Here is a 21,233-nt window from a genome sequence, read left to right as displayed (position 1 = left end):
TTCATCTGAAATATAGCAGCAATGAGTACATTCTTTTAATATATAATAAAACGAGATATCTTTATAAAGTTACATATGTCATCACTGGTAACTGTTATCTCGTATGACACCAAATATACCGTTAGTATGGAATGATATTTTTATGAAGATATACTTTAATGATAGATTTTATGAATGAAACGTTATATAAGAAAAATTATCTCTTGTTATTCTATGAAGTGTAGTAGCTAATGAAGATTAATTTTACGAAGTATTAGAGCAAAAGAGAATTAAAAAATTAAAAAGATCTAAATAAGATTGTTCGTGTGGCTTAATTATCTCAATTCTGGTACACCACTTGTTACATTCTAACTAATTAGCGCTAAACAATAACTTGCAAATATTAAAGATATTAACACCTTAATATTAACACCTAAAGGTTTTCAGGAAATTTTATAATATTTGATTATTGTATATCTAGTCATTGATTGATAAAATTTCTTGTATAAGCATAGATCGAGGTTGACGTCATACGCAGATTGCATTACAGGTATCGTTTTAATTTATTTTATGGCTAGAATCATTTGAATATTATACGAATAATTATTTCCATTCGAACGATTAATAAATCACGTACCTATAAAAGATATATTATGAAAAAGACGTGACGAAACAAAAAAATATTGGAAATTCCGTTGTCATTAGATCAATTATTTTTGCAATGATTTTTATTTCCATGTAATTACATATGAAATGGGTAATTCATTAACATCTCCTCGAATCGAATATAATTCGTTACACTTCACAACGATTCAAATAATGGACGGGAAATATATAATAACTTTCCTGTCCTTGCGTTAAAATAGTACTGTACAAATCAGATGATACAGGAAATACCCAAAAAACCCAATTACATCCACATTGCATGACAGCACACTTGCAATGGATTTTTGTGATTTCAATGTCACAGACAATGACACAACTAATCAGAACACGTTCGAGGCTATAGACATTGAAATTACCGCGTGTTTAATACGTTTAAAGCATAAATCTAAATTTCACGCGATTATTTCTTTGTACATTGTGAAACTCTTAAATTATCTTAATCGAATAAATAATCCTAATGTAATAAAACATCTTGAAATAGACCTAGATATCTGAAACAGAAACTCGAAGGATAAGAAATCCTAAAAGGTACTAATCCTAAAATAACAAACTCCTAAATAATAAACAAGTGATAAAACCTGTTATAAATAATAAACCTTACCTGGAATAATCAAATCCTAACTAATCGAAAATAAAATAAGGCAAGCAATTCTTAATCTTTCAAGTAATTTTTCCGAAAACACAGAAAGATAGAGAAATTAAAAAGACGCAGCACAAATTGCAGCACAATGAAAGTTTCAGAGCGATGAATACGATCGTATTAAACTAAATAATTTTCAAAAGTGAAATTACACTGAAACGTATATCGATGATATTTGTCATTTCTACGATCTGTTTCGCTTGATCGTGCTTCTTTTCTGATGTAAATTCAATTTATAATACGAACTAAGTTTCCTTTATTATTATTAGTCCTGCGTCTTTTTAATTCGTCACTTCTTTTATTTCAGAACAATGACGGGCTCCAAGATGCTGTTCGGATGTTTGGCGTTAATTGCTTTTCTGCATCCATTAGTTCACGTTTGTACTTCGAGTAGTACAGCTCAAGGTTTGTACTTCGAGTTGTCTTTTTCCATGCACTTCAAATTCCAATACGATCTGGTCACGTGGCCTTCGTACAATTTCGAAATTTTACCTGTTTGGTAATCGTCAATGAAAAAAGAAGTTATGCGTGACCTCAACACATTGAAACAATTTTTATGATTTTTTATTTGCCGGTTGGTCAGCAAGTTAATGGAAAAATTTCACTTAACTATTCGCGTTAATTTCTTCGGTTTAACTTTTGGGAAATGCTTCGTTAGCTTCGGGAATATTCCAACGATTCGTTTTACGTACAAAATAAGCATGATAAATATTACATAACGGTAATGTAATATCGGAATATATTAAAGGTGTAATTTTGTCCGATTAATTATAATTTATTAATAATGGATTGAAAATACAGATATTAGTTAGACAGAGAAACGATGTTTGATTAACAGGAAAACTAAATGCAACGCTCGTATTTACAACAAATAACTTGACAACTATTTGGTAACTCTCTCTCTCTCTCTCTCTCTCTCTCTCTCTCTCTCACTAGCAACTCTAACACTCGACAACACTCGCAACTCAATTCTAACGACTCTATGCTTCGACGTCTCGATCAACTCTGAACCTCGCCAATGCATTCCTGCTCGGTCCTGCACGCACGCACGCACACACGCGCGCGCGCGCGCACACACACACACACTTTTCGGCTCACATACTCTGGCCTCTTGATTGCCACTCCTTGAAATATGAAACCGTACTTCTGTTTTGACGCTGCTTATCTTTTCTCGCGTCACTGTTACTAGGCGCTCTTGGATGTAAACAAACCACAAAAAGACGGCGTACACGGTGTTTTCTAATTTCAGCCGATCTCCAATCAAAGCTATTCTACGATATTACATTATCGTATAATAATAAGCTTTTAATCGTTTAATAATAACTCGTCAAGTAGAAATTCCACACGAAGCATTGTGAAGAATAATACTTGAAGAAGATCTATGTTCTTACGAGATTGGCTGTGTACAAGAACTTTGTTGGATAGATTGTATCGTTTGACGAAAATTTTATTGTTGAAAGTTAAGAAAGTTGGAAAGAAAACCCACGCTGTCTCGAAGATATCTTGTTTTTCAGATGCTGTAAATTGACAAATAACTAGATATTAGTATTGACATTATTTGATGTCATATCTGACCTTAAAGTATAAATAAAATCAATCTAGGAATTAATGAAATTTCAAACATTTTTTCTAAGAAAACAGAAGTTTTGTTCCTCCTAATGAGTATCACATGATGCAATAGAAAAATAATTTGACATTGAAAATCGTGTCAAGATCAATTTCGAAGCTATAAAATCGTCTTAAAAAAACGCCGTGATAAAAAATTTTTTGACACCTTGTACAAAGGTGTATATCAACGTAAGTGTACCTGTATGTCTATATTCGAGATTATTTATCTATTCAAGATAGCAAAGTAAAAATACTATATAGAGGATTTAATTAATGTGTATATCAACACATATTCTCGATAATACGATAATACAATAATATTCTCGATATACGTACGCGCGTGATAGAAGGTCGTTCGGGGAAAAATGTTCATGACACCGATATAAAAATACCATATGGAGGACATAATTAATGTGTCGATCAACGTATATATCATTATATGTAATTATATCATTATTATCAATATTATATATAATTATTATATTATTATTATCATTATATGTAATTATATCATTATTATCAATATTATATATAATTATTATATTATTATTATCATTATATGTAATTATATCATTATATGTGCATTTGGCAAATAATATTTGACATCTGGAAGCGACATGTTATTTATCTATTCAAGATAGCAAAGTAGAAATAGCATATAGAGGATTTAATTAATGTGTGGATCAACGTATGTATCACTATATGTAACAATAATATTGACTGTATATGTACGCGTGTAATAGAAGATTTTCGGTTTACAATGTTTATGACACTGATATAAAAATACCATATAGAGGATTTAATTAACGTGTATATCTATGTATATATCTGTAATATCGTGATATAATATATTTACAAGAAATGGATGATAAGAAATTAGTAATAATTCACAAAAAAGGATATCGTAGTAGAAATATTATAAAAAAACATTTTCTGTTTTAGTGTAGAGTTACTCCTTCTTACAGACAGTGTCGTACAAATCTGTACGTCTCTGAGAAAATGTAGGTATCTGAGCCCTTACTTCCTCAACAACTTTTAGATCTGATAGAAAAAAGAAACATACGAAGTAATAAGTAATGCTTACTAATAAATTCAACAAATACAGAGGAAGATGGCTAAATCGATAAATTAACGAGACTAAAAATTAATTACATCATGGATCTCTCGCTTTTAATTTTAAGCTGTAAATTACCGATATCGGTGACTTTTTTTTTTTATTTATTTATTTGTTGAAATTTTTTTTTCTTTTTTTTTTTTTCTTTTTTTTTTGATATCGGTGACTGCCATATTCTCTTGAGTTTCCAAATCGTAAAGAATCTTTCCCCAGGGATTGGTCAACTGTGTATGTCCCCATGCGACGTAACTTGCTTAAGGAACACGAGCCGGTGATATGCAGGCAACGTATAATTGATTATCATTCGCTCTGGAACGCTGAAGTAATGACCAGTGCAGTGGTCCAGTGGTCATATTGAATGCCGCTGGATATATCAGCATTTGGCAACCTAACCCAGAGAAGCAGGAAATATGAAGCCACCGAATACCAATTAACTTCGTAGTTGCACGGTTCACATTCCATCATTTCTGAATATGCGAGGACAGTCCTCTTATTGTGCTTTTAATTCTTTTAGTTGTTTCATTTTCAGCAAATATACTGGTTTTTTAAATTAAGCTTCTTTTTATACAGAGTTACAGATTATATTAATTTTATATAGAATATATTTAAGAAAGATATTTAATTTTTTGCTAGTTAAGTATTGATCGATTAAGTTACTGTACCTTTGTTCCGATAAATGCGTGCCATTTCCTCGAATCTAATATCACAGCAAATGCCAATACCTATTTTGCAGCCCTTCACATCGAACGTCGTTAGGGAGTTACCAGGACTGAGTGAATCACTCTCTCGAAAAGTAATCTTATTAGGAATGTCGATGTCGAATAGATGTACCTAATAACATAAAAATGTGGTCGCTAATTCTATTGCTGCAACTTTTGTAATTTAATATCAAAGTTACCAACTCCTAAACTTTAATTATTTTTTATTTAATAACTGACAGCGTTTTTATCACTTTCTTTTATTAAAAAATCTTATCATTTAATAATGTTTAAAAAGGAGAAAAAATAAGTATAATAATATTTTAAGTATGTGAAAAATTTATATTACACATTACAACAAAAATGGGCGTTTCCCGTATCATAACGTTATCTATAAACCGTAAATTATAGAATTGGTTATAGTATACGTATGTACATATGTATATTCCTAAATTATTCCTAGATAGAGTCACTTTCTTCGCCCCAATATTTTCAAATTCAAAGCCATAAAGGAATATATTACTTACCTTTCGGTGTTTTGCTATCAAAGTTCCATCGGGACCCCAAATAGTACAGGTATTGTACAATTTATCGCCCTCTATTTCAGGCATCGTACCACCAACTACATAGATGTTGTTTTCTTTAGCTGCGTTCGATGAAGCAACGCTCGTTTCACCATCAGGAATACTCTCGGCGTATTTTCGAAAGTACTCTGCATTGCAATATTTCAATTAATGAAAAATAACTGTCTTTTGTTCCAACCATAAATTAAATTGAAATGTTTGTCAGTTTTTCATTTTTTAAATTATTAAAATAACTAAGTTTTATATTTCGACTTAATTAAATATGCAATTACTTAGCTAATAGTATATATAATAAATTGTTTCTACAGGTTCAAAATGAAAAATGAATATTTAGAAATATTTAATTACGACAATGCTATTTGTGTTAGCATCAGTGGCTTGTTACTCAACGACTTTGCTAGTACTTTTTGAAACATAAAGTTAGTTTTCAATTAACACTTATACTAGAGGCGGAATTATAAATGCAAAATAATTGATAATACTAATTTATAAGTACCTAATTATTAGTATCTTAAAAAATATATTTATACAAAAATCACGATAATCATGAAAATGGGGAAATCCTATATTCTCGAATCAATTCACAATTTATTTTGTATATTAATTAGATTCCGCGCTCATCAGTACGTACTCACTGGCGAGATCGAGAAAATGTATCGGCAATTCCTCGTACGACCAGAGGATCGGAAATATCAAAGGATATTATGGCGCAGCGCGAGTGGAGAAACAGAAACATATGAGCTTAACACCGTAATACTCTTATCATAGAAATAGAAGCAGTCCTCAATTCCCGCCCGCTAACTCCTATCTCCACCGATCCAAATGATCTCCTAGCCCTCACTCCCGGACATTTCCTCATTGGCGATTCATTAATGTGCTTACGTGATCGAGATTTCAGAGACATTCCATCGAACCGACTCTCCAAATGGCAGCATATCCAACAGCTTAAACAACATTTTTGGAACCGCTGGCATAAGGAGTATTTGAACGAGCTAACCAACCGCAATAAATGGAGCAAGGGTGGACACAGCATCCAAAAGGGCACAATCGTCATCCTCAGAGAGGACAACGTTCCCTCCATGCATTGGCCTCTGGGCCGAGTTATCAAGGTTCATTCAGGCGCCGATGGTGTCATCCGGACAGCTACAGTTCAGACGGCAAAGAGCATTTTGGATCGGGGCGTCAAAAGGCTTGTCCCACTGCCAATTCAACCCGATCTCGAGAAACCCGAACAACTAGCCACCGAGCCGAAATAAGATGGGAACTTCAACCACACCTCGCTAGTTTGATCGGTACCCTCTCAACGGGGGGAGAATGTTACGCCATGCGGCTTACCATAGGTCATATTCTTAACTATCGATCGCGGCACTATAATGTCGCAGACGGATCGTCGCGTCTGCCCGGCAAACAAACATTGTAGTGGCAAGCGCATGGTTCATTAAGCAGGGCGACTTCCAGAAACGTCGACTCGTGGCCCGTATTTTACCTCGCAGTAAAAGAATGTGGCGTGATCCGAACGTAGTGGGGGTCGCCTTCCAGAAAAAACGAAAAAAATCGAAAGGCGTTCAGAACTTTTCGAGAAGTCGAACCGTCAACACATGTGGTATGTCGCGCATTACTTATCAACCAAAACGCAGTTACATTTTTTTTGTTCCATTTATATCTTTCTAGTTAATAAGTTGTTGAAATAAACATTAATTTATTTGTGTTAATTCTGTGGAATTTCATTGAACTACCCTTATTATCATAATCGAAATAAGGGGATCGATCAGTTCGTGGCGTCGATTATTTAATCGTAACGGGAACTTACAACTCTCGTTGACGTGCTATCTCGCGATCGCGTCTCTCCGCGAACGGTCGAAACAAAATGATTCACTAAAAACTGTCCTGAATTCCTAAGAATTTATTTACCGCAAAACTGACAAAGTGTTTATTTAAAACATGAGGTTGAAGGTAGTCCTTTTCTTTCATTTCATTCATTTTCATTTTCTTTCTTAAGTATGGCTAACACAATATCTAATCAATTAAAATTTTATATTTTCACGTGAAAAGTTTCTTTAGATAATTATTATCAACATGATGACTAACTCTTACGGATTAATACGTGTCTGTAGGGCAATCCGGTGGACTTGATCGGCTTTTTACTTCGAAAGTTGAGTAATCGGTGTCGCTTTCTTACGCATCTTTGAACTGTATAAATGTTTTAAAATTGTTTGATCCAGAATGTACCACACCGGACAATCAAGAAGGCAGGTGCCTTGACTACAGAAAATGTAAACCTCTGCAAGAAATATGGCAGATACAGTACCGTACAGCCACCGATTTTTATAGACGATCAGTGTGCAGATACCAGGTCAATGTTACGATCGTTTGCTGTCCGAACGATCCAAACAAAGAGAAGAGAGAAATTTTAATAAAAACTGTGTATAAGTATAAGGCTTTGCGACCACCATACTGTGGTTTTAGCAACGTCTCTCATACCAGGGTGGTCGATGGTAAACCAGCTGAACTTGGTACGTTTTATGTCTTTCTTTCCGATTAATAATAAGCCATTTACTGCAAAGCATGAACTTTAAAGGCATTAAACAGCACATCAATGTACATTTCAATTAGACTAAATAATAATGCTATGATTTTATCGGTAGTAACTTTACTTATTAACTTGAATTATTTCTTTCTTTTACTTCATGTTAGGAAGAGTATCTTTTTGCTTGAAATAAAAAATTGATATAGGAGTAATAATATGGATAGAGATCAAAAACTGTTAGGGCAGAAATTACACGTTTGAACTTTATAGTTCAGTATAGTTCAAATAGAAATTATATAGAATTATTTAATAATTTGTATTCCACTGGAATAAAAATTTAATTTCTGTCTTTATCAAATCTCTATTTCAGAGTATTTGTACGTATGTACTTATCGTCTGCTGTATGATCGAATATCGAATAGGTAATAATCGTTGTTACTCGTTATGTGAGAAAAAATTATGTATATTCACAACTATGACTATTGCATTTTAGGCGCTTGGCCATGGATCGCTGCATTAGGTTTTCGTAATCCCCGAAACCCAGACAAACCACTATGGAAGTGCGGAGGTTCCCTGATATCGGCTAGGCATGTTTTGACCGCAGCACATTGTGCACATATGGATGGAATAGAAAACATACACAATCATAATATTGCCATTCTTAGATAGGTGGAGGAGGTGCCATTTTCGAGTAAGTCCTCAAATATATATATATATATGCTATTGAGTATTACTGAAGTATCATATCCTGAAATTTCTTACTGTACACATATATTGTGTCATAAAGCGTGTACAATTCTTTCTCATACTTTTGGTCATTCGTTTCCTGCATTTTCATTTATTTTTTTATTTTTCAGGGTACGTATATCCCATTTGTACGAAAGAGCAACTTCGTCGGCTATAACCCCCTTGTTGCTGGATGGGGAGCGTTAAGATATAGCAAGTGATATCAATTTTATAATAAAATTAAACAGTTCCAGTCTTAAATATCTTTCTCATTTTCTTCGTAGGACGACCACGACCTAATGCATTAATGGAAGTACAAATGCCAGTGATTAAGAACGCCGAATGCAAAATAGCTTATTCCAAATTTCCTAATGCACCTGATATCACTGATGGTATAATATGCGCCGAACATGCTCAGGGTGGAGAGGATTCTTGTACGGTAATTAAGTTACAGAGTTACTACAAACTATACGGTATCTGAAGACACGTCAATTCGAATTAACATCAAATCGACGTCTTAAACATTAAAAATAATAGATAAACACAATTTAATAGTTTTGCCCACTTCTCACACCTCGTTATGGTATTTAATCTAATTTCCTTCTAATCTTAGTTTTGCTCAAAATACATATAACATGTACGTTATAAATTGGAGTATTTCAATACACAAATCAATAGAAGATTATTACTGTATATAAGTATAATTTCAATGCAATTCGATCGATATATTTCAGTATCTTTGATTAAAAATTTAACGATCCTTTCAGGCTGACCGTGGCGGACCACTGCTGATACAACATGAATTAACCTCGTATTTAATAGGTATTGTGTCTTATGCTTATAAGTGTGGCACAGCTGGGTATCCCAGCGTTTACACTAGGGTCACATCGTACCTTGACTTCATTCTCCAAGCGATGCAATAATATGATATTACTGTTCCATAAATATCATTGTGTAAAAAACGTAAAGTTGGATTTTCTTATTGTGGAGATAAGAAACAGCTCAAATTTACATTGTTTTGTACGTTACAAATTATAGGCTTAAAATGTACGAAATGTAACTTTGAAACGACACTAATTTTTTACGCACGATAAACCTCCACGACTTAGGTATGTAAAGATGATAAACGTATATTAATTCTATTAATTTGGTAATAATAAACCAACTTTCTGAGAAGTTCTGTAAATTTCGTTTCTGTTGTATCAAGAGAATAATGGAATATTCCACTTAGATCGTATACTTCTTGTATGTACGTACAAAATTTTCCGGCTAATCTAAAACACTTCATAAGATAGAGAGCTTCTGGAAATTCGGACACAGAGAGTGCATAAAATACAAGATAAGTCTCGTGTCTTTCAAAATTATTTTTTATTCGCTAAAAACGTCCTGTGTACTCATGCAATCACATGCAACCTCGAAACTTCACTTATTTTTTATCACTTTCCAATTCAATACACAGTTTCTGCATTTTTGACTATATGTAAGAGAAATTTCCATTCAGCCAAAGGTGTACTTACAGATTATAGATTCCTATACGACTCTCAGTAAAAATTTATCCGCACTCCAGATATATAAAACTTCTGTCGACCGTATTGATCCATCTGCACTCTTCGTATGACGTCAATATCTGTTCAGTGCTGCTGCGCAGGTTTCTTTGTGTTACGTCAATTCGTTTGTGACCGTTGCGCGAGTAATGGCGCTTTGCAATGGTGATTTGCAGGAAAACAGTGCAGGATGCTGTGATTCGTTTCTTGTGGTCGGAGGTTATGTTTGATGCCTATATTTATCAAAGATTTAATGCACATTATGGAGAAAGTGTTTTGTCACGAAGTGTGTTTGAATGGGCACAAAAGTTCAAAGAAGATCGCACAAGTGTTATGAAAAAACAGCTGGACGCCCGTCCACATCCACGATGACAACATTGAACGTGCTCATGAACTTATGCTCTATGGAATAGACGAGTGACACTGGATAATGTGGCAAATCATTTGCAAATCAGCCACGGCTCTGCTTATGCAATAGTGCACGACAGATTTGGATTTTAAAAAGTTTGTGCGAGATGGATGCCGAAAAAGCTGATGAAAAGGTGAAGACGACGATGCATTCGTGGTTCGCAGCTCAGCCCAAAACATTTTTTAATGAGAAAATATAAAGGTCCTTCGGCAAATGGACAAAGTGTATACAGAAATCGAGTGATTATGTCAAAAAATGATGTATGTCTTTTTTGACAATTGCTTAAAATAAATTCTACACCGACAGAGCGGGTAACTTTTTACTCACCCTCGTAAGACACTTAAATTTCCAATCTCTTATGATGAATAAAAGAGCTTATACTATTAAATCTAATTGTATTTTGTTGCATGAGAGTACACGTGTATGTGATGTACATTACCTTTATATCCCCTTGAACGCTTCAATATTGCGCATATATACTATATTTTGTACAGCTTCTATAAAATTTCGTATGTTTGTTTAGGCTGTTAATCTAGAGGCTGGAGTACAAAGAAGTGGCACAATGATGTGGGCTGATGACATTTATAATTATCAAGGAATCACCCCTACATTCGCTCAGGTATATATCGTTGACTATAATGTATTTAACATATATGATTGTTAGAATATTAATAATTAATTTTTAATTCTATCAGAATTTTAATGAAACTGTCCCTTGGGAAGGAAGAACTGATACCTTGATATCACGGTTTGTACATCCTATATATACGACAAATTTTAGAACATTATATAACGAAGAACCAGATCGTCGTGGCCATGTGATGTGAATAAAAGGACTTGAATTTGATGATATTTTTATAATGTTAGATAACATAACTAAGTATCTTCACAGTAAGATAGGATGACATGGTTTACATGATCTTAATGTTGTTCACTCGAGTGATGATATTATAAGGAAAAGTGTAATATCACAGGTAGGATGATTCATAATTTAGAACTACTAACTCATGTATGTATTAAAAATTAAAGAAATATATTAAATTTTATAGGATATTTATGTTTAGTAACCAGTAATTCAGAGATTGGTATTCATGGTTACTATAACGAGGCTGTAGAAACGCACCCTTTCTTCTTTGCAAATGGTCCTGTATTTATGTCTAAGCCGAAACTGGAACCTCTGAATAATTTAGATTTATTCTTGTTATTTTCTAAAATACTTATCTACAGTATACCATAAGGAATGATACCGTATCGCACCTAATCAAGTGCCTTAAGAAACATCAACAGGATATCACAGTAATCCCTTATCGACTGATATGTAAGTAAAAGTTATCTGTCATTGTTATACACAATTATGTGTTAGTGTTATACACAGTTATTTATCATTTTCTATTAATTCAGTTGTAGCCACTACAATATCTATGACACTGGTAGTAATTATGAGAACAATAATGATGTGTTCTATAAGAGGAAATGATGATTAGGAACAAAAACTTACAGGTAAGTCAAAGTATATGTTATTTGCCATTTGAAAAGAAAGTTACTAACTTGGAATTTTTTGATAAATAATAATTGTGCAAAATATATTGGATTTCAAATTTGTCAAAAATTGAAATTTAAGAAGCATTGTAATAATATAACATTAATATTTTGATTTTTCAGGAGATATCATGCGGTGGATGGATAATATGTAAAAAATATTAAGCAGCATATGAATTTTCATATTGCGTAGAGATAACAAAATGAATTTTAAAAAATGTCGACACGGTAATAAGAAATAGCATCATGACAAAGAATATATAAAGACAGTTTCATTTTTTATAAATAAAAATTTGTTGTTCCAGATTTTGAAATACAGCGAAACGTTTAATTAGTATCTTAATATCTTTAAATAATTATTATTTTAGAATCAATTGTAATTGTATCATACGTACTTTTGAATTCGTGCAAGAACATATGTAATTTTGAAGTAGTTATTATTAGGAAACTGTTAGACGCGAACAGTATGCGAAAAGTTAGTATGCAGTGTAATAATTATCAATCAAAACACAAGAATTAAATTCTTGAGGAAAAAATTTCCGGAATTTCTTATTTACATGATTATAGAGAAATCCATAATAAAAAGGAGCTGCTTTCTAATACTTCGCTTCCTTGTAATGCCTACGTTAACAATAACGAGGTTCGACTTTTTGTTTTTAGAGGGATACTGGAAAATTTGAAAGTACAGTACCATTGGGAAGAAAATCACGATATTGAAAACGATATTTGCAAGTAAATTTCCAAAAAATCTGTTTTCAAATTTTCGCTTTCTATTTCACATTAAAAGAAAGGGAGGGCTGCCTTCTTTTTCTGCAAGACAAAACAAACATTCTGAATCTCGTATCAATGAATGATGTCAATAAGTTATTTTTCTTTTCAGATTGAACAATATTCCAGATTTATTCATAATTTCATACTACGCGAAGAATAGACTTTCATAGGTATATAAAGGAAATATTAAGTATAGGAAAACTCTTTTTCGTTGTAGGTGACATATGCTTCACGGTTGAACACATGTATTTTTGAACACATATAAATGAAGAAGTACTCTTATGGAGAAAAAGAATTGATACCTTCGATTGACATTAGATAATGTATATAAACTTATGAACAATCACTATCAGTTTGTATTTTAGGTGCACACGCAGATTTGTTGGAGTTCTTATAAAATGTACTTCCTGTACGAACGTTTTATTCTTCCAAATTTTACGATACTATGTCTCATATAATAACTATATGGATTAAACGTAATATAAATGATCCGAAAATAGACTCGAACGACATTAATTGTCTTTCTATTTATACCAATATCGATAATACAAGTAAAGCTGGAGCAATAGTATGCAAGAATGGACTATTTATTATTTTAAACCAAATCATAGCATATTCAGAATGCACAGTATTATCATGAAATGTAAATGAATCAGTTGTAAACGAACGATTTTACTGTAAAATCATTGCCACCTTTTTTTCATCTGAAATATAGCAGCAATGAGTACATTCTTTTAATATATAATAAAACGAGATATCTTTATAAAGTTACATATGTCATCACTGGTAACTGTTATCTCGTATGACACCAAATATACCGTTAGTATGGAATGATATTTTTATGAAGATATACTTTAATGATAGATTTTATGAATGAAACGTTATATAAGAAAAATTATCTCTTGTTATTCTATGAAGTGTAGTAGCTAATGAAGATTAATTTTACGAAGTATTAGAGCAAAAGAGAATTAAAAAATTAAAAAGATCTAAATAAGATTGTTCGTGTGGCTTAATTATCTCAATTCTGGTACACCACTTGTTACATTCTAACTAATTAGCGCTAAACAATAACTTGCAAATATTAAAGATATTAACACCTTAATATTAACACCTAAAGGTTTTCAGGAAATTTTATAATATTTGATTATTGTATATCTAGTCATTGATTGATAAAATTTCTTGTATAAGCATAGATCGAGGTTGACGTCATACGCAGATTGCATTACAGGTATCGTTTTAATTTATTTTATGGCTAGAATCATTTGAATATTATACGAATAATTATTTCCATTTGAACGATTAATAAATCACGTACCTATAAAAGATATATTATGAAAAAGACGTGACGAAACAAAAAAATATTGGAAATTCCGTTGTCATTAGATCAATTATTTTTGCAATGATTTTTATTTCCATGTAATTACATATGAAATGGGTAATTCATTAACATCTCCTCGAATCGAATATAATTCGTTACACTTCACAACGATTCAAATAATGGACGGGAAATATATAATAACTTTCCTGTCCTTGCGTTAAAATAGTACTGTACAAATCAGATGATACAGGAAATACCCAAAAAACCCAATTACATCCACATTGCATGACAGCACACTTGCAATGGATTTTTGTGATTTCAATGTCACAGACAATGACACAACTAATCAGAACACGTTCGAGGCTATAGACATTGAAATTACCGCGTGTTTAATACGTTTAAAGCATAAATCTAAATTTCACGCGATTATTTCTTTGTACATTGTGAAACTCTTAAATTATCTTAATCGAATAAATAATCCTAATGTAATAAAACATCTTGAAATAGACCTAGATATCTGAAACAGAAACTCGAAGGATAAGAAATCCTAAAAGGTACTAATCCTAAAATAACAAACTCCTAAATAATAAACAAGTGATAAAACCTGTTATAAATAATAAACCTTACCTGGAATAATCAAATCCTAACTAATCGAAAATAAAATAAGGCAAGCAATTCTTAATCTTTCAAGTAATTTTTCCGAAAACACAGAAAGATAGAGAAATTAAAAAGACGCAGCACAAATTGCAGCACAATGAAAGTTTCAGAGCGATGAATACGATCGTATTAAACTAAATAATTTTCAAAAGTGAAATTACACTGAAACGTATATCGATGATATTTGTCATTTCTACGATCTGTTTCGCTTGATCGTGCTTCTTTTCTGATGTAAATTCAATTTATAATACGAACTAAGTTTCCTTTATTATTATTAGTCCTGCGTCTTTTTAATTCGTCACTTCTTTTATTTCAGAACAATGACGGGCTCCAAGATGCTGTTCGGATGTTTGGCGTTAATTGCTTTTCTGCATCCATTAGTTCACGTTTGTACTTCGAGTAGTACAGCTCAAGGTTTGTACTTCGAGTTGTCTTTTTCCATGCACTTCAAATTCCAATACGATCTGGTCACGTGGCCTTCGTACAATTTCGAAATTTTACCTGTTTGGTAATCGTCAATGAAAAAAGAAGTTATGCGTGACCTCAACACATTGAAACAATTTTTATGATTTTTTATTTGCCGGTTGGTCAGCAAGTTAATGGAAAAATTTCACTTAACTATTCGCGTTAATTTCTTCGGTTTAACTTTTGGGAAATGCTTCGTTAGCTTCGGGAATATTCCAACGATTCGTTTTACGTACAAAATAAGCATGATAAATATTACATAACGGTAATGTAATATCGGAATATATTAAAGGTGTAATTTTGTCCGATTAATTATAATTTATTAATAATGGATTGAAAATACAGATATTAGTTAGACAGAGAAACGATGTTTGATTAACAGGAAAACTAAATGCAACGCTCGTATTTACAACAAATAACTTGACAACTATTTGGTAACTCTCTCTCTCTCTCTCTCACTAGCAACTCTAACACTCGACAACACTCGCAACTCAATTCTAACGACTCTATGCTTCGACGTCTCGATCAACTCTGATTCTCGCAACACGCACACTTTTCGGTTCGCCTTGAATAGCGAAACCGTCCTTCTTCTAACGTTGTCTATTGTTTCCCTCATACCTATGTAAGAACTACCAACTACGTGCCTTTAGTCACGTAGGCACTCTTAAATGTAAACGAACCACAGAAACACGACGTACACGGTTTTTCTATTTTCAGCCGATCTCCAATCAAAGCTATTCTACGATATTACAATCGGCCTTTCCTGACAATCACATCTGCCCTCAGATGTGCTCATCAGCGCCGCTCGCACTTACATCACTATCGTCAGCATTCCACCATTTCATGTGATCGGCTGCCGTGGAAGTTGTACGTGGCCCTTCGTGCTCCCCCTCTCGCTGCACTATGTATCGGTCATTTCGCAGGACATTTATCACCCGATACGGTCCAAGAAACTTCGGATGCAGCTTTAGCCCGGGACCCCTCTGCATCCTCTCGATTGCCACTAGATCTCCCGTCCTGTATGCTGTCGCCTTCTTGCGTCTCCTGTTATACGCCCGCATGTTTCGGATTTGGATCTCCTCAATCCGTCTCTTTGCGTCCGCACGCAGCTGATCTCGTTCCTCTTGGAACACCGCGGCCTGTTCGTCCTCGATGCTACTGCTCCTCTTTCGCTCTTCCTCTATCTTCCTCTCCGTTGTTTGTTTACCCATTTCACTCTTGTCAGGGGCTTTGATGCGAAAAGCAAAATTTCATATGATCTCACCAATTTCGGATGTCAGTCAAATCAGTCAAATCAGTCAAATAATAAGTTCGCGTTAATATACACGTTCGATTTTTGAAAAGCTTGTTCAATTTAATAAGAGTCTTGGTAACAGGCTTATGTTTTTAGATCTAATTGGTTGTTTTCATTTACAAGTACCTCGTGTTAAAGTACTCATAAAATGACATTAAAATCAGAAAACTAATAACTGAAAGATTATCATTTTTCCTCTGTGGTAGTTTATATATAACATAATGCAACTAACATGTCACGATTAATGCAAAATAAATAAATTACTAATATAGACATTTTTTTAGTAATTTGTATAATCGTGAAACGAATTGGACTTTCTAAAGGCAAATATTAAAGGAAACATGGAATTGATGCCAAATCTATCACAAATATTATTTATACTACTTATTTGCGCCGTCTGAAGCTTTATACTATATACTGATCTACTACATACTATATACTATAAACTGAATCCTTTGACGTAATCTTAATAGCTTGAAGGAATCTCTAGCCCTGTAAGTGTTTTCGGTTTATGGATGGTCCTTGGAACAATGCTTAGGTTTATTGCGCACTCTTACAAATAACGGAGAAAGCGGGTAGTTATTTTTCCAATAAACAATGTCACCCACGAGCCACGTTGGTAGGAGGCTTCCTCCTCCTATCTTCATTCATTAACGTTGGCTATAATCAATGGGCACCCTCACTTTCCTAACGAAAAGTGTGAACAACGAATCCGCGTTCTTCGTTCAGAAAGCATACCCACACTGAGATTTCCTCTCGTGGCGGCACACGAGAACGCAAATCTCACCACTCGAAACCAACTAGTGTCGGACGACGGCAGCGCAGTGGTTAGCGCCATAGAGTACAAACGTTCGGATCCCGGGTTCAAATCCCGGCGCCTCGTACTTTTCCAAAGTGCGATTTTTCTTCCACGACATCTAAATAAGAAGAAAATACAACAGTACTACACCCCGGCAAGCGACATCTACAGCCAGCAGCCTACAATTATCACGGATATATGAAGGAAGACGGAGAAAAAGAAGAAAAAAAGTGTGTTTCGTCCAGAGCCTGCTAGTGGACTCATCAGTAAGGCTTACCTAGCAGGCTCATGCCTTAGACATAATGGAAGGAGGGGGAAACAAAGCTATGTACATGGCAGAGACATTGAAGACGGATTCCTCCCTCCCAAGGCCGGTCGGATCTCCTACCCTCTCTTGCGACGTATCCCAGTGGAGCGGCCCCACTCTTAATCTAGTTTGGTGGGAAAGGTTCGCGTACACACCGTGTGTAAGAACTATTAAAAACCACACAGTGTATCGCGACTACCTTTCTACTACTTAACCCAAGTCCTATATATTATCAGTCTTAGGTCCGAGGCGGCTCCTGTCACGTAAAGTTGGTACTTGGGTGGTAGTAAGAAGGCTGAGTCGTAACCCAACTACTTATTTTCCTTTATAAAACTTTATTATAAACACTTACAAAATAACACCGAACCGGAGAATAGGGGTTGTATGAGTACAGCAACTAGAAGAGGAACAAGAACTGCCCGAGCTGGGTGAAGTCTCGGTTTATATTCGTTTTGGTTTTAGGATGTTGAGGGGCTAGGTGTAGGTTATGATGTAGAAAAGTGTCCGAAGGTCGGGGGTCCATATCCTATCTCTGATGTGGACGGAGGTGCGTCACAGTCTTGGTGTATGCTATGATGATAAGGTGGTGATGTGTCCAAAAGTGTCCGAAGGTCGGGTGTCGATGTATTATCACTGATGTAGGTTGAGATGTGATTGATGTCACATACCCCCCCCCCCCCCCCCCCTCTTTAGATTGATTTTGGTCCTCCAAAATCTTAGTGTTTCCTCAGTATGGAGCGATGGAATTGGACTCTGACTGGTTCGACTTGTACTTGTTCTTCTTCGTCGTGGTATATGCTTTTGCTATTTCAACCTGTGAAGGTTGTTGGCTGGTTAAATTTCGACTACGATTAATAGGGATAATTTGCTAAGTTTGACGAAATGCCGCAGTATCACGTGTTGAATCTTTTGTAGACTTTCTAACAGCCTGTGATATAGAATGAGTTAGTGGTCTTTGAGTAATGGTTTTATACTATCTTGTTGTTTCTTTATAGTTTGATTGTTATCCAGTTGTTCCTTTGATACTTGCATTTCTTTGTTTTGTTTAGCAACTTCTAAAGCCTTTTCAGCATCTACAACTGGTTCTTTTTCCATGCATGTAATTTCTTCTTCAACCAGTACAACTGTGCTTTCCTCTATAGTTCGTGTTTTTGTGTCATTTAGTAAACTTTTCAATTCAATTTCCACAGTATTTGGAGCTTTAGATACCGACTGACTGTCATCTTCTGCATTTTCAATGCCCCAATCATCAAAGATATCCTGAATGACACTTCTTTTGTTAGTTATGCGCACTTTATCTGCTTCACTTATAGATTTATTCCTTCCTTCTGTATTAGCAACATGTATAAGTACGACAATTTTATTATGAATAATTTTCTTTTCTACATTAATTTTATGTGAACTATCAAAAGATCAATCTTGCCATTTCCATTTGTTGTTTCTTGTTATTCTTTTCTTTAATATCAATGTCATCTGCAGTTTCTAGATCACTAATTACTCCTGAGGTAATAGGAGTTATAGAATCGTTTCTTGTCTTTGTATGATTTAATATGTCATAATTGTATTTCTGGCTACAATTTTCAGAAACTTCTTGAGCCACAATTTCTGTTGAAATTACTTCTATAATTGTTCCATCACTTTCTCGTGCTTAACCTATCGAATTAAATTCTTCATTTACAATTTCAGCGTTCTTCATTTCTTTTTGTTCTGTAGAAACATTTTTTTTTCTTCATTGGAATTTACAACAGCATCCTTTTCATGTACAGTTAAAACAATATTTTTTCCGTACTTTCATTCATATCATTAATATATAGTAGTTTCTACAGTCAGTACCATTACTTCTGAACTACTATCAACTAGTTTAGACAAATCTGTGTCTGTATCCGTGAGATGCAATGTTTGGGCTTTATCATCAAAAGTTTCACCAAGTGTTTTAATTAATGCTTGACACTGAGCATTAGTAACACTAACTGTATCTATATTTAACACTGTACAAACGTTGTGTTTCTCAAGTTTTGTTCACCCTCATTTGTATTAAATATTTCAACATCGTTCGTACTTTCTTTATCTAAAGATGTGTCACCTGCATATCTTGAATGATCTCCAATCTCAGTTGTATTCTCTGCTTGCTCTTCTTGAAATTTCTCATCTTTTTTTTTTTTTTTTTATATTGATCATCAATTTGTGGGTCCTTATTTATTATTTCTTGTTTTACTTCATTAATCGCAGCGTTCTTTATGCTCTCTGTCTCACTACTTTCCTTACTTTAAAAATTTTTTTTTGTTTTTATTTAAATCTGTTACATCACATTTATTTACTACTAAACCATCTTGAATTGTATTATCTGTACATTCCTGTGACTTATTTTTTTTTTTTTTTGATTTTCTGGAATATCATGCACATTCTTTATAATATCAGTTGTTGATTCTGATATTATTGAAGAAGATACATCTACTTTTATCGATGATTCTACTTTATTAATGTCACTGTGCACTTCATCTAGTTGTTCCATAGTAAAACATCAAGATTGTTACAATTACTTAAGAAGTCATGGATTGTTATTTAAATATTTACTGCACTTTTCCATCAATGTAACCCTTTATGGCAGTTTGACATTCTACAGAACACCAATGCTGTATCAGTTTATATTTTTCTTCATCATGAAGTTTTATTATATCACCTAATTCTTCCTGATGTTTTTTTTTCTTTTTTTTCAATTTTCAAATAAGAGTGTGTTTTCTATGTGAATCTTTTAATTCTTGGTTCGCCTCGAGTAAGCGATTATTAACATCTTTGGAAAGTTTTTGGACGTTTTCCAGTTCTTTTATAAGAAAATTATTTTGTTCGTTCATATCTTTTACTTTACCTTCAATTTCTACCCTACGCAATATTTCAAATTTATTTTCATTGACAAGGATCATTTTTCTTATTTTTCAAAATCCAGTTTCAATTTATTAGTTTCTTCTTCATATTTATATCCAAAATCACCCACTTTTTCATATTCACCCTTTAGTTCGTCTAGTTCACATTGAAGGGCAGATTATTTGTCCTTGTGGTTCAAGAACTACATTTTATCTCTTTTGCATCTTTAGCTCCAGCTTCACGTTCCTCCATTGAATTACTAACACATGAATTAAGTTTGGCCTTTTTTTTTTGTTCCAGCAAGTCAACTTCATATTTGTGACTTATGTTATTTCTTCTAATTTTATTGTTAGTTCTTCAATTTGTATTCCAAAAGATTGAACTCTTTTTACGTGCGTGTGTTTTTTTTTTTTTTTTTGTAACTCGTCGAGTTGCAATTCTAATTTTTGCACTTCCTCCTTCATGTCCTCTATGTGCTTCTCGAACTCTTGTGTCGTCCTGTCTTTGTCGGAACATTCTACTTGAAGATCAGCGAGTTGATGTTCGGGATCGTAATTCAATTTTTGGTCGTTAGCAGTAATAAGCTCACGTAACTTCACTTTTGAATTTGATCTTGTTTGGTCTTGATTGTGTTTTCGTGGTGCTTGTGGTGTTCTAAAAGTAATCGTCACGTTGCTTGCATTTTTAGTGCACATTGATACACTGCACTCTGCACAGGCAATGCTT

General features: G+C 33.7%; 1 protein-coding gene and 1 long non-coding RNA gene across 2 annotated transcripts; one reads left to right on the top strand and one right to left on the bottom strand.

Moving 5' to 3' along the window:
- Positions 1-3,500: 3,500 nt before the first annotated feature.
- On the bottom strand, positions 3,501-5,417 carry LOC126876106 (omega-amidase NIT2-A-like). The gene is made up of 3 exons (XM_050639016.1): positions 5,233-5,417; positions 4,670-4,838; positions 3,501-4,395 (listed from the first exon to the last, which is right to left on the bottom strand). The coding sequence occupies exons 1-3, from the start codon at positions 5,314-5,316 to the stop codon at positions 4,262-4,264; spliced, it is 387 nt and encodes a 128-aa protein (XP_050494973.1). The 5' UTR covers positions 5,317-5,417; the 3' UTR covers positions 3,501-4,261.
- Positions 5,418-5,927: 510 nt separating this feature from the next.
- Positions 5,928-13,520, top strand: LOC126876118 (uncharacterized). Its single transcript, XR_007693931.1, has 11 exons — positions 5,928-6,892; positions 7,404-7,802; positions 8,310-8,981; positions 9,365-9,651; positions 10,062-10,806; positions 11,019-11,114; positions 11,191-11,469; positions 11,545-11,813; positions 11,897-11,995; positions 12,158-12,262; positions 12,915-13,520. It is a non-coding gene; the product is annotated as an uncharacterized LOC126876118 (long non-coding RNA).
- The last annotated feature ends 7,713 nt before the right edge of the window (positions 13,521-21,233 follow it).

Source organism: Bombus huntii, unplaced genomic scaffold (assembly GCF_024542735.1).
Source record: "Bombus huntii isolate Logan2020A unplaced genomic scaffold, iyBomHunt1.1 ctg00000064.1, whole genome shotgun sequence".
Classification (NCBI taxonomy): Eukaryota; Metazoa; Arthropoda; class Insecta; order Hymenoptera; family Apidae; genus Bombus; species Bombus huntii.
Note: the sequence above shows the minus strand (reverse complement) of the source record. Positions and strands in the feature narration are given on the sequence as shown.